The sequence below is a fragment of the Bombina bombina genome, chromosome 1 (genome assembly GCF_027579735.1).
Source record: "Bombina bombina isolate aBomBom1 chromosome 1, aBomBom1.pri, whole genome shotgun sequence".
NCBI lineage: Eukaryota > Metazoa > Chordata > Amphibia > Anura > Bombinatoridae > Bombina > Bombina bombina.
In genome coordinates, this window is record NC_069499.1 from 746,851,672 (window position 1) to 746,876,137 (window position 24,466).

At 41.1% G+C, this 24,466-nt stretch overlaps 1 protein-coding gene across 1 annotated transcript in view; it reads right to left on the reverse strand.

Annotated features, from left to right (window-relative positions):
- Positions 1-24,466, reverse strand: part of SLC9A6 (solute carrier family 9 member A6) — a 227,520-nt gene that overhangs the window by 16,579 nt on the left and 186,475 nt on the right. Inside the window, exons 12-15 of the mRNA XM_053699267.1 lie at positions 23,756-23,909; positions 19,410-19,440; positions 16,929-17,008; positions 15,218-15,323 (exon numbers count right to left, since the gene is read on the reverse strand). Coding sequence (XP_053555242.1) covers positions 15,218-15,323; positions 16,929-17,008; positions 19,410-19,440; positions 23,756-23,909 — 371 coding nt within the window. The remainder of the gene's footprint in view (positions 1-15,217; positions 15,324-16,928; positions 17,009-19,409; positions 19,441-23,755; positions 23,910-24,466) is intronic.

Here is a 24,466-nt window from a genome sequence, read left to right on the forward strand (position 1 = left end):
AGGAACGAAAATTAGACTGTCTAGTCTTGGCTTTGGCTTTGTCCTGAGGCAGGGCATGGCCTTTACCTCCTGTAATGTCAGCGATAATCTCTTTCAACCCGGGCCCGAATAAGGTCTGCCCTTTGAAAGGTATATTAAGCAATTTAGACTTAGAAGTAACATCAGCTGACCAGGATTTTAGCCACAGCGCCCTGCGTGCCTGAATGGCGAATCCTGAATTCTTCGCCGTAAGTTTAGTAAGATGTACTACGGCCTCCGAAATGAATGAATTAGCTAGTTTAAGGACTCTAAGCCTGTCCGTAATGTCGTCCAGAGTAGCTGAACCAATGTTCTCTTCCAGAGACTCAATCCAGAATGCCGCTGCAGCCGTGATCGGCGCAATGCATGCAAGGGGTTGCAATATAAAACCTTGTTGAACAAACATTTTCTTAAGGTAACCCTCTAACTTTTTATCCATTGGATCTGAAAAAGCACAGCTATCCTCCACCGGGATAGTGGTACGCTTAGCTAAGGTAGAAACTGCTCCCTCCACCTTAGGGACCGTTTGCCATAAGTCCCTTGTGGTGGCGTCTATTGGAAACATTTTTCTAAATATCGGAGGGGGTGAGAACGGCACACCGGGTCTATCCCACTCCTTAGTAACAATTTCAGTAAGTCTCTTAGGTATAGGAAAAACCTCAGTACTCGACGGTACCGCAAAATATTTATCCAACCTACACATTTTCTCTGGTATTGCAACTGTGTTACAATCATTCAGAGCCGCTAACACCTCCCCTAGTAATACACGGAGGTTTTCCAGTTTAAATTTAAAATTTGAAATATCTGAATCCAGTCTGTTTGGATCAGAACCGTCACCCACAGAATGAAGTTCTCCGTCCTCATGTTCTGCCACCTGTGACGCAGTGTCTGACATGGCCCTAATATTATCAGCGCACTCTGTTCTCACCCCAGAGTGATCACGCTTACCTCTTAGTTCTGGTAATTTAGCCAAAACCTCAGTCATAACAGTAGCCATATCCTGTAATGTGATTTGTAATGGCCGCCCAGATGTACTCGGCGCTACAATATTACGCACCTCCCTCTGAGCGGGAGATGTGGGTACTGACACGTGAGGCGAGTTAGTCGGCATAACTCTCCCCTCGTTGTTTGGTGAAATTTGTTCAATTTGTACAGATTGATTTTTATTTAAAGTAGCATCAATACAGTTAGTACATAAATTTCTATTGGGCTCCACTTTGGCATTGCAACAAATGACACAGGTATCATCCTCTGAATCAGACATGTTTAACACACTAGCAAATAAACTTGCAACTTGGAAATACAATTCAATTAGAATAATATTAAAACGTACTGTGCCTTTAAGGAGCACAGGAGATCTATGACAGTTGAAAATTAATAAATTGAAACAGTTATAGCCTCAATCCTTGTAAACAACACAACTTTAGCAAAGGTTTAATCCCATTAGCAAAGATAACAAATTCTGAAAGCAGGAAACAAATTACAGAATAAACGTTTTTTATCTCAGTCAAACTATAATTCTCACAGCTCTGCTGAGAGAAATTACCTCCCTCAAAATAAGTTTTGAAGACCCCTGAGCTCTGTAGAGATGAACCGGATCATGCAGGGAATACAATGAGTTGCTGACTGAAATATTTTATGCATAGAAAAAGCGCCAAAAAACGGCCCCTCCCCCTCACACACAGCAGTGAGGGAGAACAGAAACTGTCAGAAAACAGATTAAGCAACTGCCAAGTGGAAAAATAGTGCCCAAACATTTATTCACTCAGTACCTCAGCAAATGAAAACGATTTTACATTCCAGCAAAAACGTTAAACATAATCTCTAGTTATTAAACAGCTTTATGTATTTCTTACAGTGTAATTCTAGTGAAGTACCATTCCCCAGAATACTGAAGTGTAAAGTATACATACATGACATTATATCGGTATGGCAGGATTTTCTCATCAATTCCATTGTCAGAAAATAAAAACTGCTACATACCTCTATGCAGATTCATCTGCCCGCTGTCCCCTGATCTGAAGTTTACCTCTCCTCAGATGGCCGAGAAACAGCAATATGATCTTAACTACTCCGGCTAAAATCATAACAAAAACTCTGGTAGATTCTTCTTCAAACTCTGCCAGAGAGATAATAACACACTCCGGTGCTATTTTAAAATAACAAACTTTTGATTGAAGATATAAAACTAAGTATAATCACCATAGTCCTCTCACACATCCTATCTAGTCGTTGGGTGCAAGAGAATGACTGGGAGTGACGTAGAGGGGAGGAGCTATATGCAGCTCTGCTGGGTGAATCCTCTTGCACTTCCTGTTGGGGAGGAGTAATATCCCAGAAGTAATGATGACCCGTGGACTGATCACACTTAACAGAAGAAATTGCTCTTAACTCCAGAATATTTATTGGGAGGAGTTTCTCCTCCTGAGTCCATGAACCCTGAGCCTTCAGGGAGTTCCAGACTGCACCCCAACCTAGAAGGCCGGCATCCGTTGTTAAAAATGTCCAATCTGGTCTGCGAAAGGTCATACCCTTGGACAGGTGGACCCGAGATAACCACCAGAGAAGAGAATCTCTGGTTTCCTGATCCAGATTTAGTAGAGGGGACAAATCTGTGTAATCCCCATTCCACTGACTGAGCATGCATAATTGCAGCGGTCTGAGATGCAGGTGCGCAAATGGCACTATGTCCATCGCCGCTACCATTAAGCCGATTACCTCCATGCACTGAGCCACCGCAGGGCGCGGAGTGGAGTGAAGAACACGGCAAGCATTTAGAAGTTTTGATAACCTGGACTCCGTCAGGTAAATTTTCATTTCTACATCACTCTCCTCTTACTACCTCCATCTTTGTTGAGAGTTGCAAGAGAATGACTGGATATGGCAGTGAGGGGAGGAGCTATATAGCAGCTATGCTGTGGGTGATCCTCTTGCAACTTCCTGTTGGGAAGGAGAATATCCCACAAGTAATGGATGATCCGTGGACTGGATACACTTAACAAGAGAAATACAGTTTTCCAGAACCGCTCTCTGTGCTCTTCTGAGCGAGTCTGTTTTTTACACAGAGCGCATCTGGCCAGCTGTCTAGTCACAGCCCGGCCCGACCGCGCCATTACATTTAGTGCAGCTCGCTCCTGCTCTGTCTGACAGCGGGAGTGAGCTGCACTGAGTGTAATGGCGCAGTCGGGCCGGGTTGTGACTAGACAGCTGGCCAGATGCACTCTGTGTAAAAAACAGACCAGCTCAGAAGAGCACAAGGAGCGGGTCTGGAAAACAGTATTTTTTTAATAAAACTTTGCAGGCAATATTAGGTTATATAAATCTAGCACTAATATAATGTTATATAATTGTACACTATGTGCAGAATTATATAACATTATTTTCTATGTAACTGGCCCTTTAACAAAAGACTGTACATACAGAAGCTCAGTGAGCCTCTTGTGCATTAAAAACAGACAGGGCCAAAATCTGTCCCTTCAAGGAACTAGCTGAGAGACCCTTCTTCAGTCCATCCTGGAGAAAAGAAAGAATCCTGGCAACTTTTACTTTGTGCCAGGACAAACCACGCTCTTCACACCAGAATATGTAGGTCCTCCACACTTTATGATAGATGTGACGAGTAACCAGCTTACGAGCTTGAATTAGAGTATCAATAACACTCTAAGAAAACTCTCTCTTGGCTAAGACTAAGGGTTCAATCTCCACACAGTCAGCCTCAGAGAATTTAGATTTTGATGAAGAAAGAGGTCTTGTTCCAGCAGATCCCTGCGACAAGGTAACCTCCAAGGAGGAAATGATGACATACATCCCCACTAGATCTGCGAACCATATCCTTCGTGGCCACAATGGAGCAATAAGTATCACTGACACTTGCTCCTGTATGATTCCAGCCACTACTCAAGGAAGGAGTGGTAATGGCAGGAAAAGAAAAATTAGATTTAACCTCCTAGGCACCGCTAATACATCTGTTAGCTCCGCCTGAGGATCCCTGGACCTCGACCCATATCTGGGTAGCTTGGTATTGAGACGGGACACCATGAGATCCATCCCTGGCGTTCCCCACCTGTCGGAATGTGGATCGCTGACAGCAAACAGTTGTGGATCTCCACCCACTCCAGAATCTGAGATACTTCCCTCATTGCTAGGGAGCTTCTCGTTCCCCCCTAATGGTTGACGTAAGCCACTGAGGTTATATTGCCTTTTTGGAATTAGATAAATTGGGACGAACCCAGTAGGGGCCATGTATTCAGAGCATTGAATATTGCCCGAAGGGCTAAAATGTTGAACGAAAGGGAGCTCTCCTACTGTGTCCACAGGCCCTGCACCTTCTTGGCGCCCCAAACAGCTCCCCATCCTGACAGACTTGCGTCTGTAGTCAGTGTCACCTAGGATGGTCTTAAAAAGGATGTCCCTCGGGACAGGTGATCCGGACAGAGCCACCAAGAGAGCGGTTCTCTCGACCGGATGTCCAGAGAAATCTATTGACAGATCCAAATGATCGCTGTTCCACTGCCTCATCATTCACAGTCACAACGACGAAGAGAACGAGATGTCCATGCTGGACATCATGAGACCAATCACCTCCATACACTGAGCCACAGATGGCCTTAAGGAGGTCTGGAGGGCAAGACATGTTGAAGCTAGCTTGTAACTTCTCTGGTCTGTTAGAAATATTCTCATGTCTATGGAATCTATTATCGTGCCCAGGAATTCCACCCTGGTGCTTGGAATAAGAGAACTCCTTTCTCTATTTATCTTCCTTCCGCGGGATCGAAAAAGACAGAGGAGAGATTCCGAATGGTCTCCGCCAGACGAAACAATGGTGCTTGTACCCGAGTATCGTCCAAGTAGGGAGCTACTGCTACACCCCGAGTTCTGGCGACTGCTGGAAGAGCCCCTAGAACCCTCATAAAAATTATTGGAGCAGTAGCTGGACCAAACGGAAGTGCAATGAACTGGAAGTGCTGGTCCAGACACGCAAACCTGAGGAACTGGAAGTGTTCCCTGTGTATTGGAAGGTGAAATAATGCCTCTTTCAGATCTATAGTGGTCAAACTGCCCTACCTGAATTAAGGGAAGAATTGACCTTATTGTCTCCATCTTGACGAGGGTACCTTTAGAAATTTTTTAAGCACTTTAGGTCCAGAACTGGACGGAAAAATCCCTCCTCCTTTGGGACCATGAATTTGTTTGAATAGTACAAACCTCTCTCTGCAATAGGCACTGGGACAATGACTCCAAAAGGAGGACAGATCCCTTACGCACCCCAGAAAGGCTTCCCTCTTTCCTAGTCTTGAAGACAGGTTGGGAGGATGAATCTGCCCCTGGGTGGATGAGCTTTGAAACCTATCTTGTAACCCTGAGCTATGACCTCCAGGACCCAAGGATCCTGCACGTCCCTGAACCAAGCCTCTGAAAGAACCACAGTCTGCCCCCTACATGATCCAAAATAGGACCGGGGGCTGCCCCTTCATGCGGACTTAGTTTCGGCAGCTTCTTGCTCTGCTTGGATCTATTCCAGTACTGAGCCGGCTTCCAAGAACTCTTGGTTTGCTCTGGCTTAGCGGAGGCCTCTGGTGCTGGGCTTTCATCAGAACTAAAGGAACGAAAATTATGAACTTTGTCCCTTAGATTTGTTCTCCTTATCCTACAGTATGAAGGCACCCCAGGCCCCTGAAACCGTGGAGATAGTCAAACAAACTCTTTCCCTTAGAGGAGAGGGAAAGAGACTAGACTTAGAAGTTATATCTGTCAGAGCGCCTTACTGGCCTGAACAGAAAACCTAAAGTCTTAGCCATAGGCTAATAAATCTGCATAATAACAGCACAGATAAAAGAATTAGTAACCCAGAAGGCCATAATTCTTCCCTGAAAAAATGTTTAGGGAACCCTCCACCTCAATCATTTTCGTGAAGGAGATGCACCAAAAAGGTAGCCGCTCTAGCAACTGAATCGACAAATGCCGCCCGTAAAAGCAAATATCCCATAGCTTGAAACATCCTCTTTAACAGAGTTTCCATCCTTATATCCAGCGGCTCTATGAACGATGAACTATCCTCACACGGGATAGTATTACATGTGGCAAGCGTAAAAATAGCTCCAACCAACCCACCCCCATAGAGAGCCCGGAACCGGGATCCTTAAAAGGCAGACGGGAAGAGGAATCTAATCTTGTCCCACTCGTCCTTAATAATGATTGCCATCAAATTTAGGACCCAGAGGTTCGTCTGGCAGCTCGGCCTTTGGAACCTCTAATATAGTCAAAACCTCCTTTAGTAGAAAGCGTAAAACCTCATCCTCAGATAACTGATCGGATATATCCAACAAATTACATGATGCCACCTGGGCAGAAGTGCAAGATTTAACCTTTCGCTTGCGCTTAGCAGTGCGATGTAAAGCACTAATGGCCGTAGACACCGCCGTATGAAACTGCGCAGTAACGTCTGGTGAAAAAAGGCCCTCTCCAGATGGAGGATTAGCAGTGCAATGGGAAGCTGCATGTGTATAAAAAGATGCATGTAGGGTGTGCACCTCACTGGATGAGGACTCCTCAGAGGTGGGCGGCTTAGTGGTATCAAACATGTCAACCTTATTTGATATAATCCCCTTATCAAGGCATATGGAACATAATTGAGAGTGCAGATATTCCAGATCCCCCTTTACAATATAAACAGGCATTACTCTTTGAAATAGACCATTCCGGTCACATGGTGCACAATACAGGACCGTTCCTGCTATGAGAAAAAGCGTGCCAAGCATTTAAGCTGTGCAACCTTCAAAGTGAAATTAAAACCTCTCAGCCTATAAGCCCATTAACATCTTACACACAAAGCAGCATAAAATCAAATAAAGCATATATGATTAAACACAACTGTTCATAATTGCCCTCAGGAGATATTAAACTTTGATTCCATATAGATAAAAGGAGCCACACTGTGACCCTGTCTTCTAGCGTTTGCAATATGTGTAAAAATTGAAACTATCTTACCGGAATCCATGCTGTGGAACAGAAACACAGCCTCTCAAGTGTAACAGTCTTGTAGCATCGCTCCTGACATCGACTTGAGTGAGAAAAAGCAGGCAGTGAAATTCGTCAACAATGATTGCTAAGGAGCTGTTAATCCGAGTCTGGATGGGTTCGCAGAATAGACTCTACCTGCATCTCCAGACTCTAACTTTTGTCAAATCTCTCACTGAGAGGCTGACAAGACTACTTAAAACTCCAGTCCCAACTCGAAGGGCAGATACCCTTTCTAAGGAACTACTCTGAAATTTTCTGACACTTCTCTGCCAACCTCCTGTGACAAAAGGCAAAGAATGAGTGGGGGAGGTATTTAAGCCTTTTGGCTGGGGTGTCTTTGCCTCCTCCTGGTGGCTAGGTTCACTATTCCCACAAGTAAGGAATGCAGCTGTGGACTCTCCTTGTATTAAGGAAAAAATGTCAGCTGCCTAAACCTTAGGATGCAGTGTTTGTTCTCTATTGACTGGGATTTTGCTGCATGCATGTGCAGTGTTACGGGGAGTGTTCTATTTACCAATGTCTGCAGTCTAGAAGGTCAATATTGGATAGTATAATATAAGCACCATTAAAACATCACTTTGGGACAGTGACCTGGAGAGGGTATAAACTTATTGCTCATGCTGGAGCAGAACTCACGGATATAAAAACGTTTTACTTCTGCAAGGATTATTTGTAGTTCACACATACTTCATCCTAAATTGTAAGTAAGAATTCCTGATTAATTCTGTCTGGCTCTTATGACCTGGTAAGGAATAGGAATAAGGTATTTTAAGGAACTGTGCAGTTAACCCCTTAATCTAGCACTCCCAGCACAGTCAAGGATTAGCAAGTAGCAGGATACGCAGCTCTTCCTATAGTTTTATTATTTTAGCTCAAGACCACAAGATCACTACTGTCCTAAGGGAAAATAGAGATTTAGACAGACGGCTCTGTACCAAAGCTAAACCTAGCAAACATGGAAGATATTTAATCAATTAACAAAACAAAACTGCTATATAGAACTCACCTAGCTCTAGGACTTACACAATAGGTCCATACTGTAATGGCGTAATGACAGGCTGCCATCAAGCCCAGATGGAAAACTAAGAATGAAAGGATCTGGAAAATATTATTACTGCACAAGTGGACACTCCATACCAAGAAATAATAAAGATTCACCACCACATAGCATAGTTTTGAGAAGGGAAAAAACTGGTGAGTGGTGTTAAAGGAATTGTGACAACATGGCAAGAATTTGATCAATACTAGTAATCTAAAGAGGAGCCAAGATATACAACCAGTCTAAAATAAATAGTTTTCAATCTAGGCACTCACCCCCACCCCCCCCCCCACCCCTACAAACTTTGTGCCTTTCACCAGTAATATTCTGTCGAAAAAAGAATATGAGAGAAATAATTGATCTGTACTAATTTATACGACCAGCCCAAAATAAGTCACTTTGAATCTTTGAAGATTTTCACTACCAAAGCAGCCTTGACACCATACGTTGGGCAATCACCAAGGCATCTACTGTACATAAAGAGTATAAGAGTGCTTTGTTTTCAAACTGTGGGCAGTCACTTTGAAGAGACTTCTGGCTTCCACAAATTACAACTTTATTAATTGGAAATACAAGATGAGAGGCCAACCACTTGAGATAGACCACCTTGTGACTACTTCTCAATATCTGCCTCAAGGAAAATGGAACTTCAGAAATTACAGGAATGGAAAGCTTAAGAGCCGGCCCATTTTTGGCTGAGAACCTGGGTTATGCTTGCTTATTGGTTTGTTAAATGTAGCCACCAATAAGCAAGCATTATCCAGGGTGCTGAACCTAAAATGTGCTGGCTCCTAGGCTTTAAATCCATGCTTTTTAAATAAAGATAGCAAGAGAATAAAGAAAAATTGATAGTAGGAGTAAATTAGAAAGTTGCTTAAAATTGCATGTTCTATCTGAAACATGAAATAAAAAATGTGGGTTTAGTATCCCTGTAATGTCCGTAACGCTATTCTAGGTTGAGTATGGAATTGGCTAAAAACAGAATTTATGTTTACCTGATAAATTACTTTCTCCAACGGTGTGTCCGGTCCACGGCGTCATCCTTACTTGTGGGATATTCTCCTCCCCAACAGGAAATGGCAAAGAGCCCAGCAAAGCTGGTCACATGATCCCTCCTAGGCTCCGCCTACCCCAGTCATTCGACCGACGTTAAGGAGGAATATTTGCATAGGAGAAACCATATGTTACCGTGGTGACTGTAGTTAAAGAAAATAAATTATCAGACCTGATTAAAAAAACCAGGGCGGGCCGTGGACCGGACACACCGTTGGAGAAAGTAATTTATCAGGTAAACATAAATTCTGTTTTCTCCAACATAGGTGTGTCCGGTCCACGGCGTCATCCTTACTTGTGGGAACCAATACCAAAGCTTTAGGACACGGATGAAGGGAGGGAGCAAATCAGGTCACCTAAATGGAAGGCACCACGGCTTGCAAAACCTTTCTCCCAAAAATAGCCTCAGAAGAAGCAAAAGTATCAAATTTGTAAAATTTAGAAAAAGTGTGCAGTGAAGACCAAGTCACTGCCTTACATATCTGATCAACAGAAGCCTCGTTCTTGAAGGCCCATGTGGAAGCCACAGCCCTAGTGGAGTGAGCTGTGATTCTTTCAGGAGGCTGCCGTCCGGCAGTCTCATAAGCCAATCGGATAATGCTTTTAATCCAGAAGGAGAGAGAGGTAGAAGTTGCTTTTTGACCTCTCCGTTTACCAGAATAAACAACAAACAAAGACAAAGTTTGTCTGAAATCCTTAGTAGCTGCTAAGTAAAATTTGAGAGCACGAACTACATCCAAGTTGTGTAACAAACGTTCCTTCTTTGAAACTGGATTAGGACACAAAGAAGGCACAACTATCTCCTGGTTAATGTTTTTGTTAGAAACACCTTTTGGAAGAAAACCAGGTTTAGTACGCAAAACCACCTTATCTGCATGGAACACCAGATAAGGAGAAGAACACTGCAGAGCAGATAATTCTGAAACTCTTCTAGCAGAAGAAATTGCAACCAAAAACAAAACTTTCCAAGATAATAACTTAATATCAAAGGAATGTAAGGGTTCAAACGGAACCCCCTAAAGAACTGAAAGAACTAGGTTGAGACTCCAAGGAGGAGTCAAAATTTTGTAAACAGGCTTGATTCTAACCAGAGCCTGAACAAAGGCTAGAACATCTGGCACAGCTGCCAGCTTTTTGTGAAGTAACACAGACAAGGCAGAAATCTGTCCCATCAAGGAACTTGCAGATAATCCTTTTTCCAATCCTTCTCGAAGGAAGGATAGACTCTTAGGAATCTTAACCTTGTCCCAAGGGAATCCTGCAGATTCACACCAACAGATATACCAAATTATGTGGTAATTTTTCTGGTTACAGGCTTTCAGGCCTGAACAAGAGTATTAATAACAGAATCTGAGAACCCTCGCTTTGATAAGATCAAGCGTTCAATCTCCAAGCAGTCAGCTGGAGTGGGTCGAACGGACCTAGAACAAGAAGGTCTCGTCTCAAAGGTAGCTTCCATGGTGGAGCCGATGACATATTCACCAGATCTGCATACCAAGTCCTGCGTGGCCACGCAGGAGCTATCAAAATCACCGACGCCCTCTCCTGATTGATCCTGGCTACCAGCCTGGGGATGAGAGGAAACGGCGGGAACACATAAGCTAGTTTGAAGGTCCAAGGTGCTACTAGTGCATCCACTAGAGCCGCCTTGGGATCCCTGGATCTGTACCCGTAGTAAGGAACTCTGAAGTTCTGACGAGAGGCCATCAGATCCATGTCTGGAATGCCCCACGGTTGAGTGACTTGGGCAAAGATTTCCGGATGGAGTTCCCACTCCCCCGGATGCAATGTCTGACGACTCAGAAAATCCGCTTCCCAATTTTCCACTCCTGGGATGTGGATAGCAGACAGGTGGCAGGAGTGAGACTCCGCCCATAGAATGATTTTGGTCACTTCTTCCATCGCTAGGGAACTCCTTGTTCCCCCCTGATGGTTGATGTATGAACTTGGCCCTCGCTAGCTGAGGCCAAGCTTTGAGAGCATTGAATATCGCTCTCAGTTCCAGAATATTTATCGGTAGAAGAGATTCTACCCGAGACCAAAGACCCTGAGCTTTCAGGGATCCCCAGACCGCGCCCCAGCCCATCAGACTGGCGTCGGTCGTGACAATGACCCACTCTGGTCTGCGGAAGGTCATCCCTTGTGACAGGTTGTCCAGGGACAGCCACCAACGGAATGAGTCTCTGGTCCTCTGATTTACTTGTATCTTCGGAGACAAGTCTGAATAGTCCCCATTCCACTGACTGAGCATGAACAGTTGTAATGGTCTTAGATGAATGCGCACAAAAGGAACTATGTCCATTGCCGCTACCATCAAACCTATCACTTCCATGCACTGCGCTATGGAAGGAAGAGGAACGGAATGAAGTATCCGACAAGAGTCTAGAAGTTTTGTTTTTCTGGCTTCTGTCAGAAAAATCCTCATTTCTAAGGAGTCTATTATAGTTCCCAAGAAGGGAACCCTCGTTGACGGAGATAGAGAACTCTTTTCCACGTTCACTTTCCATCCGTGAGATCTGAGAAAGGCCAGGACAATGTCCGTGTGAGCCTTTACTTGAGGAAGGGACGACGCTCGAATCAGAATGTCGTCCAAGTAAGGTACTACAGCAATGCCCCTTGGTCTTAGCACCGCCAGAAGGGACCCTAGTACCTATGAGAAAATCCTAGGAGCAGTGGCTAATCCGAAAGAAAACGCCACGAACTGGAAATGCTTGTCCAGGAATTCAAACCTTAGGAACCGATGATGTTCCTTGTGGATAGGAATATGTAGATACGCATCCTTGAAATCCACCTTGGTCATGAATTGACCTTCCTGGATGGAAGGAAGGAGTGTTCGAATGGTTTCCATCTTGAACGATGGAACCTTGAGAAACTTGTTCAAGATCTTGAGATCTAAGATTGGTCTGAACGTTCCCTCTTTTTTGGGAACTATGAACAGATTGGAGTAGAACCCCATCCCTTGTTCTCCTAATGGAACAGGATGAATCACTCCCATTTTTAGCAGGTCTTCTACCCAATGTAAGAATGCCTGTCTTCTTATGTGATCTGAAGACAACTGAGACCTGTGGAACCTCCCCCTTGGAGGAAGCCCCTTGAACTCCAGAGAATAACCTTGGGAGACTATTTCTAGCGCCCAAGGATCCAGAACATCTCTTGCCCCAGCCTGAGCGAAGAGAGAGAGTCTGCCCCCCACCAGATCCGGTCCCGGATCGGGGGCCCGCATTTCATGCTGTCTTGGTAGCAGTGGCAGGTTTCCTGGCCTGCTTTCCTTTGTTCCAGCCTTGCATAGGTCTCCAGGCTGGATTGGCTTGAGAAGTATTACCTTCCTGCTTAGAGGACGTAGCCCTTGGGGCTGATCCGTTTCTGCGAAAGGGACGAAACTTAGGTTTATTTTTGGTCTTGAAAAGACCTATCCTGAGGAAGGGCGTGGCCCTTGCCCCCAGTGATATCAGAGATAATCTCTTTCAAGTCAGGGCCAAAGAGTGTTTTCCCCTTGAAAGGAATGTCAAGCAATTTGTTCTTGGAAGACGCATCCGCTGCCCAAGATTTTAACCAAAGCGCTCTGCGCCACAATAGCAACCCCAGAAGTTTTTCGCCGCTAACCTAGCCAATTGCAAGGTGGCGTCTAGGGTGAAAGAATTAGCCAATTTAAGAGCACGAATTCTGTCCATAATCTCCTCATAAGAAGAAGAATTACTAATAATCGCCTTTCCTAGCTCATCAAACTAGAAACACGCGGCTGCAGTGACAGGGGCAATGCATGCAATTGGTTGTAGAAGGGAACCTTGCTGAACAAACATCTTTAGCAGACCTTCTGATTTTTTATCCATAGGATCTTGGAAAGCACAACTATCTTCTATGGGTATAGTGGCGCGCTTGTGTAGAGTAGAAACCGCCCCCTCGACCTTGGGGACTGTCTGCCATCAGTCCTCTCTGGGGTCGACTATAGGAAAACAATTTTATAAATATGGGGGGAGGTACTAAAGGTATACCGGGCCTGTCCCATTCTTTACTAACAATGTACGCCACCCGCTTGGATATAGGAAAAGCTTCGGGGGGCCCCGGGGCCTCTAAGAACTTTTCCATTTTACATAGTGGTTCTGGAATGACCAGATAATCACAATCATCCAAATTGGATAACACCTCCTTAAGCAGAGCGCGGAGATGTTCCAACTTAAATTTAAAAGTAATCACATCAGGTTCAGCTTGTTGAGAAATGTTTCCTGAATCTGAAATTTCTCCCTCAGACAAAACCTCCCTGGCCCCCTCAGACTGGTGTAGGGGCCCTTCAGAAACCATATCATCAGCGTTCTCATGCTCTACAGAATTTTCTAAAACAGAGCAGTCGCGCTTTCACTGATAAGTGGGCATATTGGCTAAAATGTTTTTGATAGAATTATCCATTACAGCCGTTAAATGTTGCATAGTAAGGAGTATTGGCGCACTAGATGTACTAGGGGCCTCCTGTATGGGCAAGACTGGTGTAGACGAAGGAGGGGATGATGCAGTACCATGCTTACTCCTCTCACTTGAGGAATCATCTTGGGCATCATTTTTACTAAATTTTTTTTTTTTTTATGACATAAAATACATATAGTTAAATGAGAAGGAACCTTGGTTTCCCCACAGTCAGAACACAATCTATCTGGTAGTTCAGACATGTTAAACAGGCATAAACTTGATAACAAAGCACAAAAAACGTTTTAAAATAAAACCGTTACTGTCACTTTAAATTTTAAACTAAACACACTTTATTACTGCAATTGCGAAAAAGTATGAAGGAATTGTTCAAAATTCACCAAAATTTCACCACAGTGTCTTAAAGCCTTAAAAGTATTGCACACCAAATTTGGAAGCTTTAACCCTTAAAATAACGGAACCGGAGCCGTTTTTATATTTAACCCCTTTACAGTCCCTGGAATCTGCTTTGCTGAGACCCAACCAAGCCCAAAGGGGAATACGATACCAAATGATGCCTTCAGAAAGACTTTTCTATGTATCAGAGCTCCACACACATGCAGCTGCATGCCATGCTGTCCTCAAAAACAAGTGCGCCATACCGGCGCGAAAATGAGGCTCTGACTATGATTAGGGAAAGCCCCTAAAGAATAAGGTGTCAAAAACAGTGCCTGCCGATATAATCATATCAAAATACCCAGAATAAATGATTCCTCAAGGCTAAATATGTGTTAATAATGAATCGATTTAGCCCAGAAAAAGTCTACAGTCTTAATAAGCCCTTGTGAAGCCCTTATTCACTATCTTAATAAACATGGCTTACCGGATCCCATAGGGAAAATGACAGCTTCCAGCATTACATCGTCTTGTTAGAATGTGTCATACCTCAAGCAGTAAGAGACTGCACACTGTTCCCCCAACTGAAGTTAATTGCTCTCAACAGTCCTGTGTGGAACAGCCATGGATTTTAGTTACGGTGCTAAAATCATTTTCCTCATACAAACAGAAATCTTCATCTCTTTTCTGTTTCTGAGTAAATAGTACATACCAGCACTATTTTAAAATAACAAACTCTTGATTGAATAATAAAAACTACAGTTAAACACTAAAAAACTCTAAGCCATCTCCGTGGAGATGTTGCCTGTACAACGGCAAAGAGAATGACTGGGGTAGGCGGAGCCTAGGAGGGATCATGTGACCAGCTTTGCTGGGCTCTTTGCCATTTCCTGTTGGGGAGGAGAATATCCCACAAGTAAGGATGACGCCGTGGACCGGACACACCTATGTTGGAGAAATACAGGTTATTTAATCTAAGCTTTGATATGTTTATTAGACTATGTGGTCATTCCATATGATTTATTATAATTATGTGCCAATTCCCATCTACCCACAATCTTATTCCTTTCCAGCACATATTTTTAATGTTTGTAAACTGGTAAATTACAATACAGTAGAATGTCACAAAATGGCAAAATAATTGAAAAATCTCCTCAGTTATCCATTAACATTATTACTTTATTTTCATTAAAGATCTTAGAATTCTGTTTGCCAACATGTACTGCAAAATAGATTAGAGAAAATACAATATAAAACCAGAAGCCAGCTCTCTATATGCATGTCCTTGCTTACCTCATAGGCTTGTGGGCTTGTTAGACATCTTGCAATAGGTCCACAGCAACTAGGAAGTGTGGCTGTTAGAGGTGGTCCACTGTGTGTCAATAGTGGTTTCAGGTAGCTATGCAGGTTAAGGTTGATCTTGAGGACATTATAAGTGATTTATACTATTTAAATAGATAAAATATGGATATAATTACACAATGCTAAGTGTGTCAAATACATATTTTTGGTAGTATACAAAAAAAAATTATACTGTACAAAAATGTGTTATTTTGTATAAAAGAAACATTTGCTTGTCTATAAGGGGGCCACATTTGATTTTTTTTCCCACATACTACTACTTAAACATTAAAAAAAAAATCTCCTTACTTATGTATAACATAGCTTTTAGTTAGATACACGACACTGTGTTGGTGTCTATATCTGCATGGGGCAGTGATGTACCTGTATTGTCCTGCACACTCAGACACACACGAAAGATCTGCGCTAACTTTGTATACAGATGTTGCTAGAAGAATATCATAATAATAACCATGTGCAATATTCAGCTTTTAACTATATAACAAGCATTGATGGTCTATTGTGGACTCTGGGCTAAGGAAACTGAAATTACATATAAAGATGTGATTTGTAAGAAAAAAACAATTCAGCTGGTATTTTACCGTTATGGCCAGTATGTTTAAGGTTCAGGTCAAAGTTGGAGATGGAAAAAATAAAAGATTAAATATTACCTTTGAGGTAATATAGCTTACAACTACAAGTCTAAGAAAAGGTGAGAACTCAGTAACACAAAAATCAGAATACTCAGCAATAAGTGTCACAAATATAAGGTAGCTAGTTAAAAAATCAACAAATAAAAATGGCAAAAACCGACTAGCCCAAAACCTAAATGAAAGAATAAAATTCTGCCCATGCCTACTGAACAGCACGACTTATGTATAAATTAAACAAATGCTTACTCTAAAAGGACACGAAGCTCTGTGATTCAGACAGAACATACCATAAAAAATAAAACATTCACATTTCTTTTTGCTGTCAAATTGACCTTTCACACCAGGTTTCCATCACTAAAACTCTACTCCATAACAGAACACCTTTAGCAGCATGATTATGTTTAGAGCACTTTATGGCTAATACAGACATCCCAACCTGCAAAAACTCATTTCAGGGAGGCGGCTTCACCAGCTACTGTGCCGCTGTCTGTCCCCCCCCCCCCCAGTTATATATTGGACACCATGAAACCCTAAATAAGATAGACTTATCATTAAAGTAGCTTCCCACTAAAGTCACATTAAAAAAAAAGTAGCCACATACAACAAACCTATTTTCCAGTGATCGTACGCTTGTTGAATGCTTAAATTAAATAAGGTAGTATTTGTGTTTTAATTTTATTAAACTCAGTGGGGGCTTTTTGGTTACTAATGCATGCTTTGAGGGTTCTATAACGTCCCAGTAACTAAAGGCATTCCTTAAAGAAACACTTTTCTGGATTTGGGCCACATTGCATCATGGTACTTTGAGTTTCAGGGAGATTGCACTCCATTTGCTGGCATCAGGGAGACTCCCTGAACTTCAGGGAGAGATGGGATGTCTGCTAATATCTGTATATGAATAATAATGCTCTATAGGTTGTCACAAGCTGGTTAGGCCTCAGTGGCAGCTAAGTAGATAATCATTTTTGTTTCATTACAAATACAATATTTAGCTTTGTAGTAAAGGATACTTGTGATCAAAGCTGTACCACAATCTGAACAGCCAGGCACTTTCTGCTTTAGTGCTTCTTCTTTCACTTTCAGGAACTCCCTGTTAAAAAAAAATAAAAAATGTTGTTACAAATCCGACAGTTTTCTAAGAAGTATACAAAGAGACAAATTTATGCTGATTTTTATTATATATATTTCTAGTGTTTTCAATTTGAAGTTGTATTGGTTATTTATCTTCACTAGTGGATTTATAGTCTAGTGTCCACTTGGAGTAGTTTGAAACTTAAAGGGATAGGAAAGTCAAAATTAAACGTCAAGATCCAGATATGTCATTTTAAGATATTATTAAATTCACCTCTCTTAACACATTTAATTTGTCCTCTTTATGTCCTTTGTTGAAAAGCATAAGTATATATACTCAGCAGCAGCAATGGTCTACTGGGAGCCATCTAGAGATGAGTGGCTACACACACATCTCTTGCTATTGGCTCACGTGTTCAGCTAGCTCCCAGTAGTGCATTGCAGCTCTGGATCTGACTTTAACTAGGGGTTTAACACTTTTGCAGGAAATAAACAGTTATGTGCAAGCAATAGTGCAATAATAATATTTGCACTTATATATAAAAAAATAAAGGAGAATAATAATCGATTAGTCTGTTTAATGAACATCCCAAATTCCATTCTCCCAGTTTGCCAGTAGCCGCACTACACCTGAAATAAAGCCCAGGGGGTAAGTAGACTATGCAGTCAGACTAATTAAAAAAAAGTCTTAGGTAAAGTATAGGCTATATACAGCAACCCTGAATAAAGCGCCTCTGTCATAATTTTGTATGGGAGCCCTGTAAGGCAGTCAATGACCCAGTTACTGAATGAGCCAATGAAAGATGTGGGGCCACCGAGGGCAAACGCCTGAGTCTATCCTATGAGATATGACCATGTTTAAGGGTGTGTTAACAACACCTGTTACAGAGAAGAGAGAAGCAGCTTCAAGTTCCCTCCATCAACACAGAATCTGATAGTCTACCCAAGCTATAATGGTGTGACTCCTGAGCTTAACTTTGACTATGTATTTAACCTTAATGTAGGAGATAAACACACAGAAGTAGAAAGATTTGTTTAAACATGAAATGCTAAAATAGAGCATTTTGTGTTATACTACAATGCCTCTAGTAAGATAATAGGAAAGCAATATCCTTTATTCTAGTGATGTCATACTATGTATCCTATACTAGATTCTTTTAGGGCCACCTGAGAAAATACAATTAGTTTTGGTGTTGTGCTCCTCTTTCTATGGTCTCAGAATGCCCCAATATTCCCCTATATGGAGAAAATCATCTTCAGTGGTGTACAGTGTGCTTTTTCCCTGCAGTTGACATGCTGGATGTCACTAGTTCCATAGGATTCTGTACAATTGAGCAAATGTGAGCAATTTAGAAATATATGTGACAAATACAAATTGAATCCACATTACTAATATGTTTAACAGATGTGCAAACACTTTTTTTCAAAATTACCCTCAAAATATAATGTGAAATAAAGATATTTGGAGTTGTACTGCTGTTGGAATATATCCAGTGTCTGAGCTAACTGAATGCCAGAAACAGAGGGTAATTATGTTATGTGTTTGCAAAATGAATAATGAGTTACAACATTTGCCACCAGTCTAATGTTTAACTTTAATATCTCTCTATCTATATTGCTACTGGAGTGATTTCTGTATTCTCACATAACAAGAAAGCAGCCAGTCACAGCTTGAATAATTTCTCTAGACCCCACTCAATGTAGAAAGAGTGGAACTTTGATTGACCTCTGCAGAAAGTTGTAAGGCAAATCCACAGTAAGGGCCAGAATTAACAAAGTACAGCAGACAGGGGCATATATCTTTGGAAAAGTGTGTGTGTGTGTGTATGGGGGGGGGGTGCGATACGCCACATAACTGGTGGTGAATGGATTAAGAAACAAAGGTCTGATGTCAAGGAGATAGGTTCAATATTGCTGGTGAACCACTCTAAATGAAAGCCACTCTGCTTGGCAGAGGATTAGTAATGCCCTAAATAACTGTAATGTAATTATTGTAATTATAGTAATTGAATCTTAAAACAATACTGCTAGACAAGTATATCATTTAGTACTTGAAGTTAGAAGCTTTCTAACAGTTTGTGGTCTTGAAAGGCCTTGAAGTGTAGCAGAATTGCATAATCAACAATTGTATAATAAAAAAGACAATGGAAAAGCACTTAGTATGAATTTCAAATGAGTAGCAGATTTTTTTTATGACAAATTTCAAAGTTAGGTAACTTTTCCTTCCCCTTGCATCATGTGACAACGATCAGCCAATCACAAAATGCATATATCTATGCCTTAAATAATACAAAGCGTAATGCAATATAAAAAAAATCGAAAGTAAATGCTGTATATATTTTATACTGTCAGGTAAATAAAAGGAATAAGATAACTTTTTACATACTTTATAAATATAAAATAAATTAAGTTGTATTTACCAGTTGGTCATGGTCTGAATCAACACCAACCCTATAAAAGGAAAGAAACGGATAATAAAAACAGCATCCATCAACAGCAAATGCATTAGGGCCTTTGCTACTTTAGGGACAAGAACCTTTAGACACGAGGGCAAACCGCGTTTAGGCAGAGGAAATAGATTTTGTTCCTTACTGATGAATTGAATGGCTTTTTGAACGGGCAGAGCTCTCTAATCCCTGAGCCACAGGGTAACATGCCAACAAGCAGCATGTGGTAGTCACAGCAGGAGCACACATCCGTGTGTCTATATGTAGGCTGACCATATTGCCGCTTTAAAAAGGGACACGTATGAAAAATACATATGTCAGGGCTGTTTTCAGGGCATGTATTTTTCATATGTGTTCCTTCTTAAAGCGGCATTATGGTCAGCCTACTATATGGCTAGAGATACAGACTGAATATGTGTCCCCATTTCTTTTTTATTAAGTGTGGAGGTTGGATTGGGTTGCAAGAAACCTGAGGTTTTTTTTTAATTATATAAAAAATATATTTTTAAACACACAGCTAGCAATGCCTTATTGCTAGTGATGTTTATGCAGCACTTACATATCCCTTTTAAGCTTATAAGCCTTGACATGACAACAACTTTAGTAAAGAGCTACAGTGACACCCACAGGACAAAACAAATACATTAAACATTTCTTTCATGGTTCAGACAGAGCATAACATTTAAAAAAAGACCCCATTTTACTTCTGTTATCAAATAAACTTTGTTCTCAGTGTATTCTTGGTTGAAAAGAATACCTAGTTAGGGAGCATGCACATGTCAGAAGAACTACAGTATATGGCAGACGTTTTGCAATAATTATTTTGAGCAGTAGATGGCAGAAGTGTTGGTATAAAACATTTAAAGCAGTGCTTAAAGGGACATAAAAATATTTCATGATTTGATAGAACATACATTTTAAACAACTTCCCAATTTACTTATATTAAAAACTTTTCTTAATTTTCTTGTTATCCTTTGTTGAAAGGCAGGAAGGTAAGTTCAGGAGCGTGCACGTGTCTGCAGCACTATATGGAAGCAGTTTTGCAATAATGTTATACATTAGCAAGAGCACAAGATGGCAGCACTATTTCCTGTCATGTAGTGCTCCAGACGTGCACGCTGCCTATCTAGATATATATTCAACAAAGAGTAACAAGATAACAAAGCAAATTTGATAACAGAAGTAAACTGGAAAAAAAATTAAATTGCGTTCTCTATCTCAGGGGTGCCCAATAGGTTGATCGCGATCTACCAGTCGATTGCGAAGACGCTGCTGGTATTTTCGCGCCGGCTTTTTAATTGGTCCCGCTGGCTGTGTTTTGTCCTGTTGTCAGCAACTGGTACAGCCTGCTATAGGTCTTTGGTAGTCTGTCCACACACAGTGTTTACGGGAACTCTGTTTTGCATGCTGACGTCACGGGCTACTGAGTGCTGCTTGCTTTCCTGTATCTCCTGAGAGTGTATTCCCGATAGTAGGCGTCGTCTCTCCTACTGATGCGCTGTACGAGACACAGACAAGTCTGAGAGCAGCAGCGGAGGGACGCTCATTTAAAGCCTAATCTCACTACCCATCAACAAGCCTCGAGCTGTGCGGGAGAATGAGGCTGTGCGGGAGAATGAGGCTGTGCGGGAGCCGTGTTTAGGGGCTGTGGGTGACTGAGTTCTGACGTGTTGCAGCTCTGTGGTTTTAGCTATGTACACGTTACACGTGTTTTATACACAGCATATAATAACCAGAGTATCACAGGGTGCTGTATGATGGGGTCTCAGTACTGAAGCTATTTATGGGGTGAGACAGTTAATTGCTGCCAGATTTAACAACTGTGAACGCTCAAGGTAAACATTACACCACGCAACAGTTTCCGATTACAAAAACAAAAGCCATGTTCAGCAAAATCTGACATATGTTAGGGTTATGCAATAATCAAACCTCGCTATAACACCCAACAGTTTTAAAAGAAAAATGGTGATTGATTTAGTTTTATCTCACTTTATATAATTGCCATTTTTAATACAAAACAAATGCCTTTTTCCCGATTTTGTTCTGTGTATGGTGGAGTAATCATAATATAAATATTTACCTTCAACATGGAAATAAATTTCAAACATATTTATTTTTAATATTGCTAGGTTTAACTTAAATTATGTACAGTGTTGTAATATTAATTGCATTGTAATGGAAAAGCTCTGTAGGGAGGAGAGATCTGTTGGATTTGAATGTATATTTTTAAAAAGAAAAAAGGTGTGCTTTTTTTTAGTGGGTAGATCTCGTTGAGCTGGTCATTTGAAAAGTAGATTGCAACACAAAAAAGTGTGGGCACCCCTGCTCTATCTCAATAACCAAAGATATGTGCACATTCATGAGCCAGCCTACCTACCTACCAACTTTGCAGGGCTTAAATACATAGTAGTGTAGGGTTGAATTAAAGCATGTAACGTTTAGACTTTTAAAGTCTTATATACCAGCTATTGGTGCAGGTGGCAGATAATGCAATTGGGCAATTAAAGGGTAAATAGAGTTTTAGAAGACAAATATTATAAAATATAAAACTCAGAACTGGAATGTATAGGAAATTTTGAGTATAAGAAGGTTTGCAATACACGTCAGCATTCATACAATGTGTTTGCCTAGGGAGCATAGATTTATCTAAATTTCCATCACCCACTGCTGATACATGACACCGCCAGTCTCTAAACAGGTGTGGTGTTTAAATGAGGGTCACAAGATATGTACATATGCTCATAACTTTTACTAGAAGCATTTTATCTAATACATGTGTATTTTCAAATATGCTTCCATTCAAAAACAAAATTCATTTGTGAGCATTCCAGTTTTAATTGTTAGGTCTGGTTAACCCTTAGAGGGATAAGAAACTCCCTTTGATATCCCCATGTGCATGTGTAACAATGTCAAAGGGAACAAGGAAGCAACTGCATGAACTACCCTGTTACTGAACTTGCAGCTCGGGGGAAGGCTTTAATAGTCCATTTCTCAACCTCTTCATTTTTGAGAGGTCACACAACCCACTCTAATTTTGACAATTATCACAGTATTCACCAACCCCTATTAAGCACCAATGCATTCAGATGATAGGGTAGTGACACTTTTAGAGCCCCCTATTCCCCACCGTAAAAAAAACAGAAGGGTATTAGATCCCAATTTGGAATTTCCAATGTGGAGGGCTCATAAAAAGGCTAATCACCCACTTAATGTATTTACTATATGGGGGTAGTGGCTCCAAAGCATCCCCTATACCCTAAAGATAGCATATATCACACAAACAAAATACCCCTTACACAAGGGGTCTAAATGCAGATAGCAGATGATTGCCACAGAAATTGTTTTTACTAGATTCTACTAGGTAACTTTTACAGTGATGGGCTTTATAAAGATCCTAACACCCCAAAATAAGGACTGCAATGGGGCTATTTTGAAAGATGAGAGGAACCAATGAGAGGTCACATGCGTTCATGACTATGGCAAAAAGTGATCACCTGACATAACAATAGGCATATTGAACAACATATTGGGGGGACATCCACTGTGTTGTGCCAGCTCAACAACACATTAAAAATACTTTCAAGCAGCAATTCTCATCTTTTCAAACTAGTGGTCTGTGCCTGTCCAATTCCGAGCAGATTGTCATAACAATGACAAATACCACACAGTATTGGCTCTATTTTGCAGGTTCTGCCGAGTTTTAAGAACTGTTATTACCTCTTTGCAATAGGAATATTTCATGCAAGTATAACTGTCAAGTGATTATCAAAGTACCAATGATAACCTTGCGATAATGCAAACATATTTTGTTGTTTATGTTAGAGCTAGTAGATCCGTGTTTTTCTGAACTACTTAAAAATAAATAATAGGAATCAAAATCAATGACAGATCTCGGCAGATAATTGCTATTGAACAATATTCATATCAAATCGTTTATTTTGGTGTGTTTTTTAGAAGATGAACGGATGCTAAAAATGTGGAACCATAAAATGTGTTTTGAAATATTTAGGAATCAATGACTCTGCTGATATATTTACCATGTACGCCATACACAACGACACAAAACATGTAACTATTTTTGCATTTCATATAGTTGTGTTTTCCTTTATTATGCTTTTCTGCAAATGAAAGCAGTTTTCTAAAAACGCTTGGTCTGCTGAAATTTTTTTTTGTGGATACTTCACATTTGTCGCATTTGCACAGAAATCTTTTTTTGTTGTTGAAGCATCACAGCTCTAGTTCAGGGTGTGAGATGGCTCAGCAGTGAAGGAGTTAATGAAGGAAGTCAGATGTAAATAACATTCAGGAGATCACTTACCTTATGTGCAAGCAAGATAACATTGCAGTTGTGCCACCACCAAATACCCACACTGTGAAAAACACAATCAGAAGTGTTGTGCTGAACATCATTTGTCTGGCATAGGTGGCTGTGTCACGAATTGCTAACGCAAATGCCATTGCCCCACGCAGCCCTGGAAAGATAACATTGCTTGCTGGTTAATATTAAATTGAAACACGGACTAAAAACATTGTTAAGAAGAAAACTAAAGGCTGCAGGAATGCTTGACATTAACATATATTTATATGTATTACATCATTTGTATGCAGATTTCAGTCCATGACTTGGACACAGCAGGTATATACAGTGGATATAAAAAGTCTACACGCCCCTGTTAAAATGTCAGGTTTCTGTGATGTAAAAAAAATGAGACAAAGATAAATCATTTCAGAACTTTTTGCACCTTTAATGTGACCTATAAACTGTACAACTCAATTGAAAAACAAACTGAAATCTTTTAGGTAGAGGGAAGTAAAAATAATAAAATAAAATAATATGGTTGCATAAGTGTGCACTAAACTAAACTAATACTTTGTTGAAGCACCCTTTGATTTTATTACAGCACTCAGTCTTTTTGGGTATAAGTCTATCAGCATGGCACATATTGACTTGGCAAGATTTGCCCACTCTTCTTTGCAAAACCACTCCAAATCTATCAGATTGCAAGGGCATCTCCTGTGCACAGCCCTC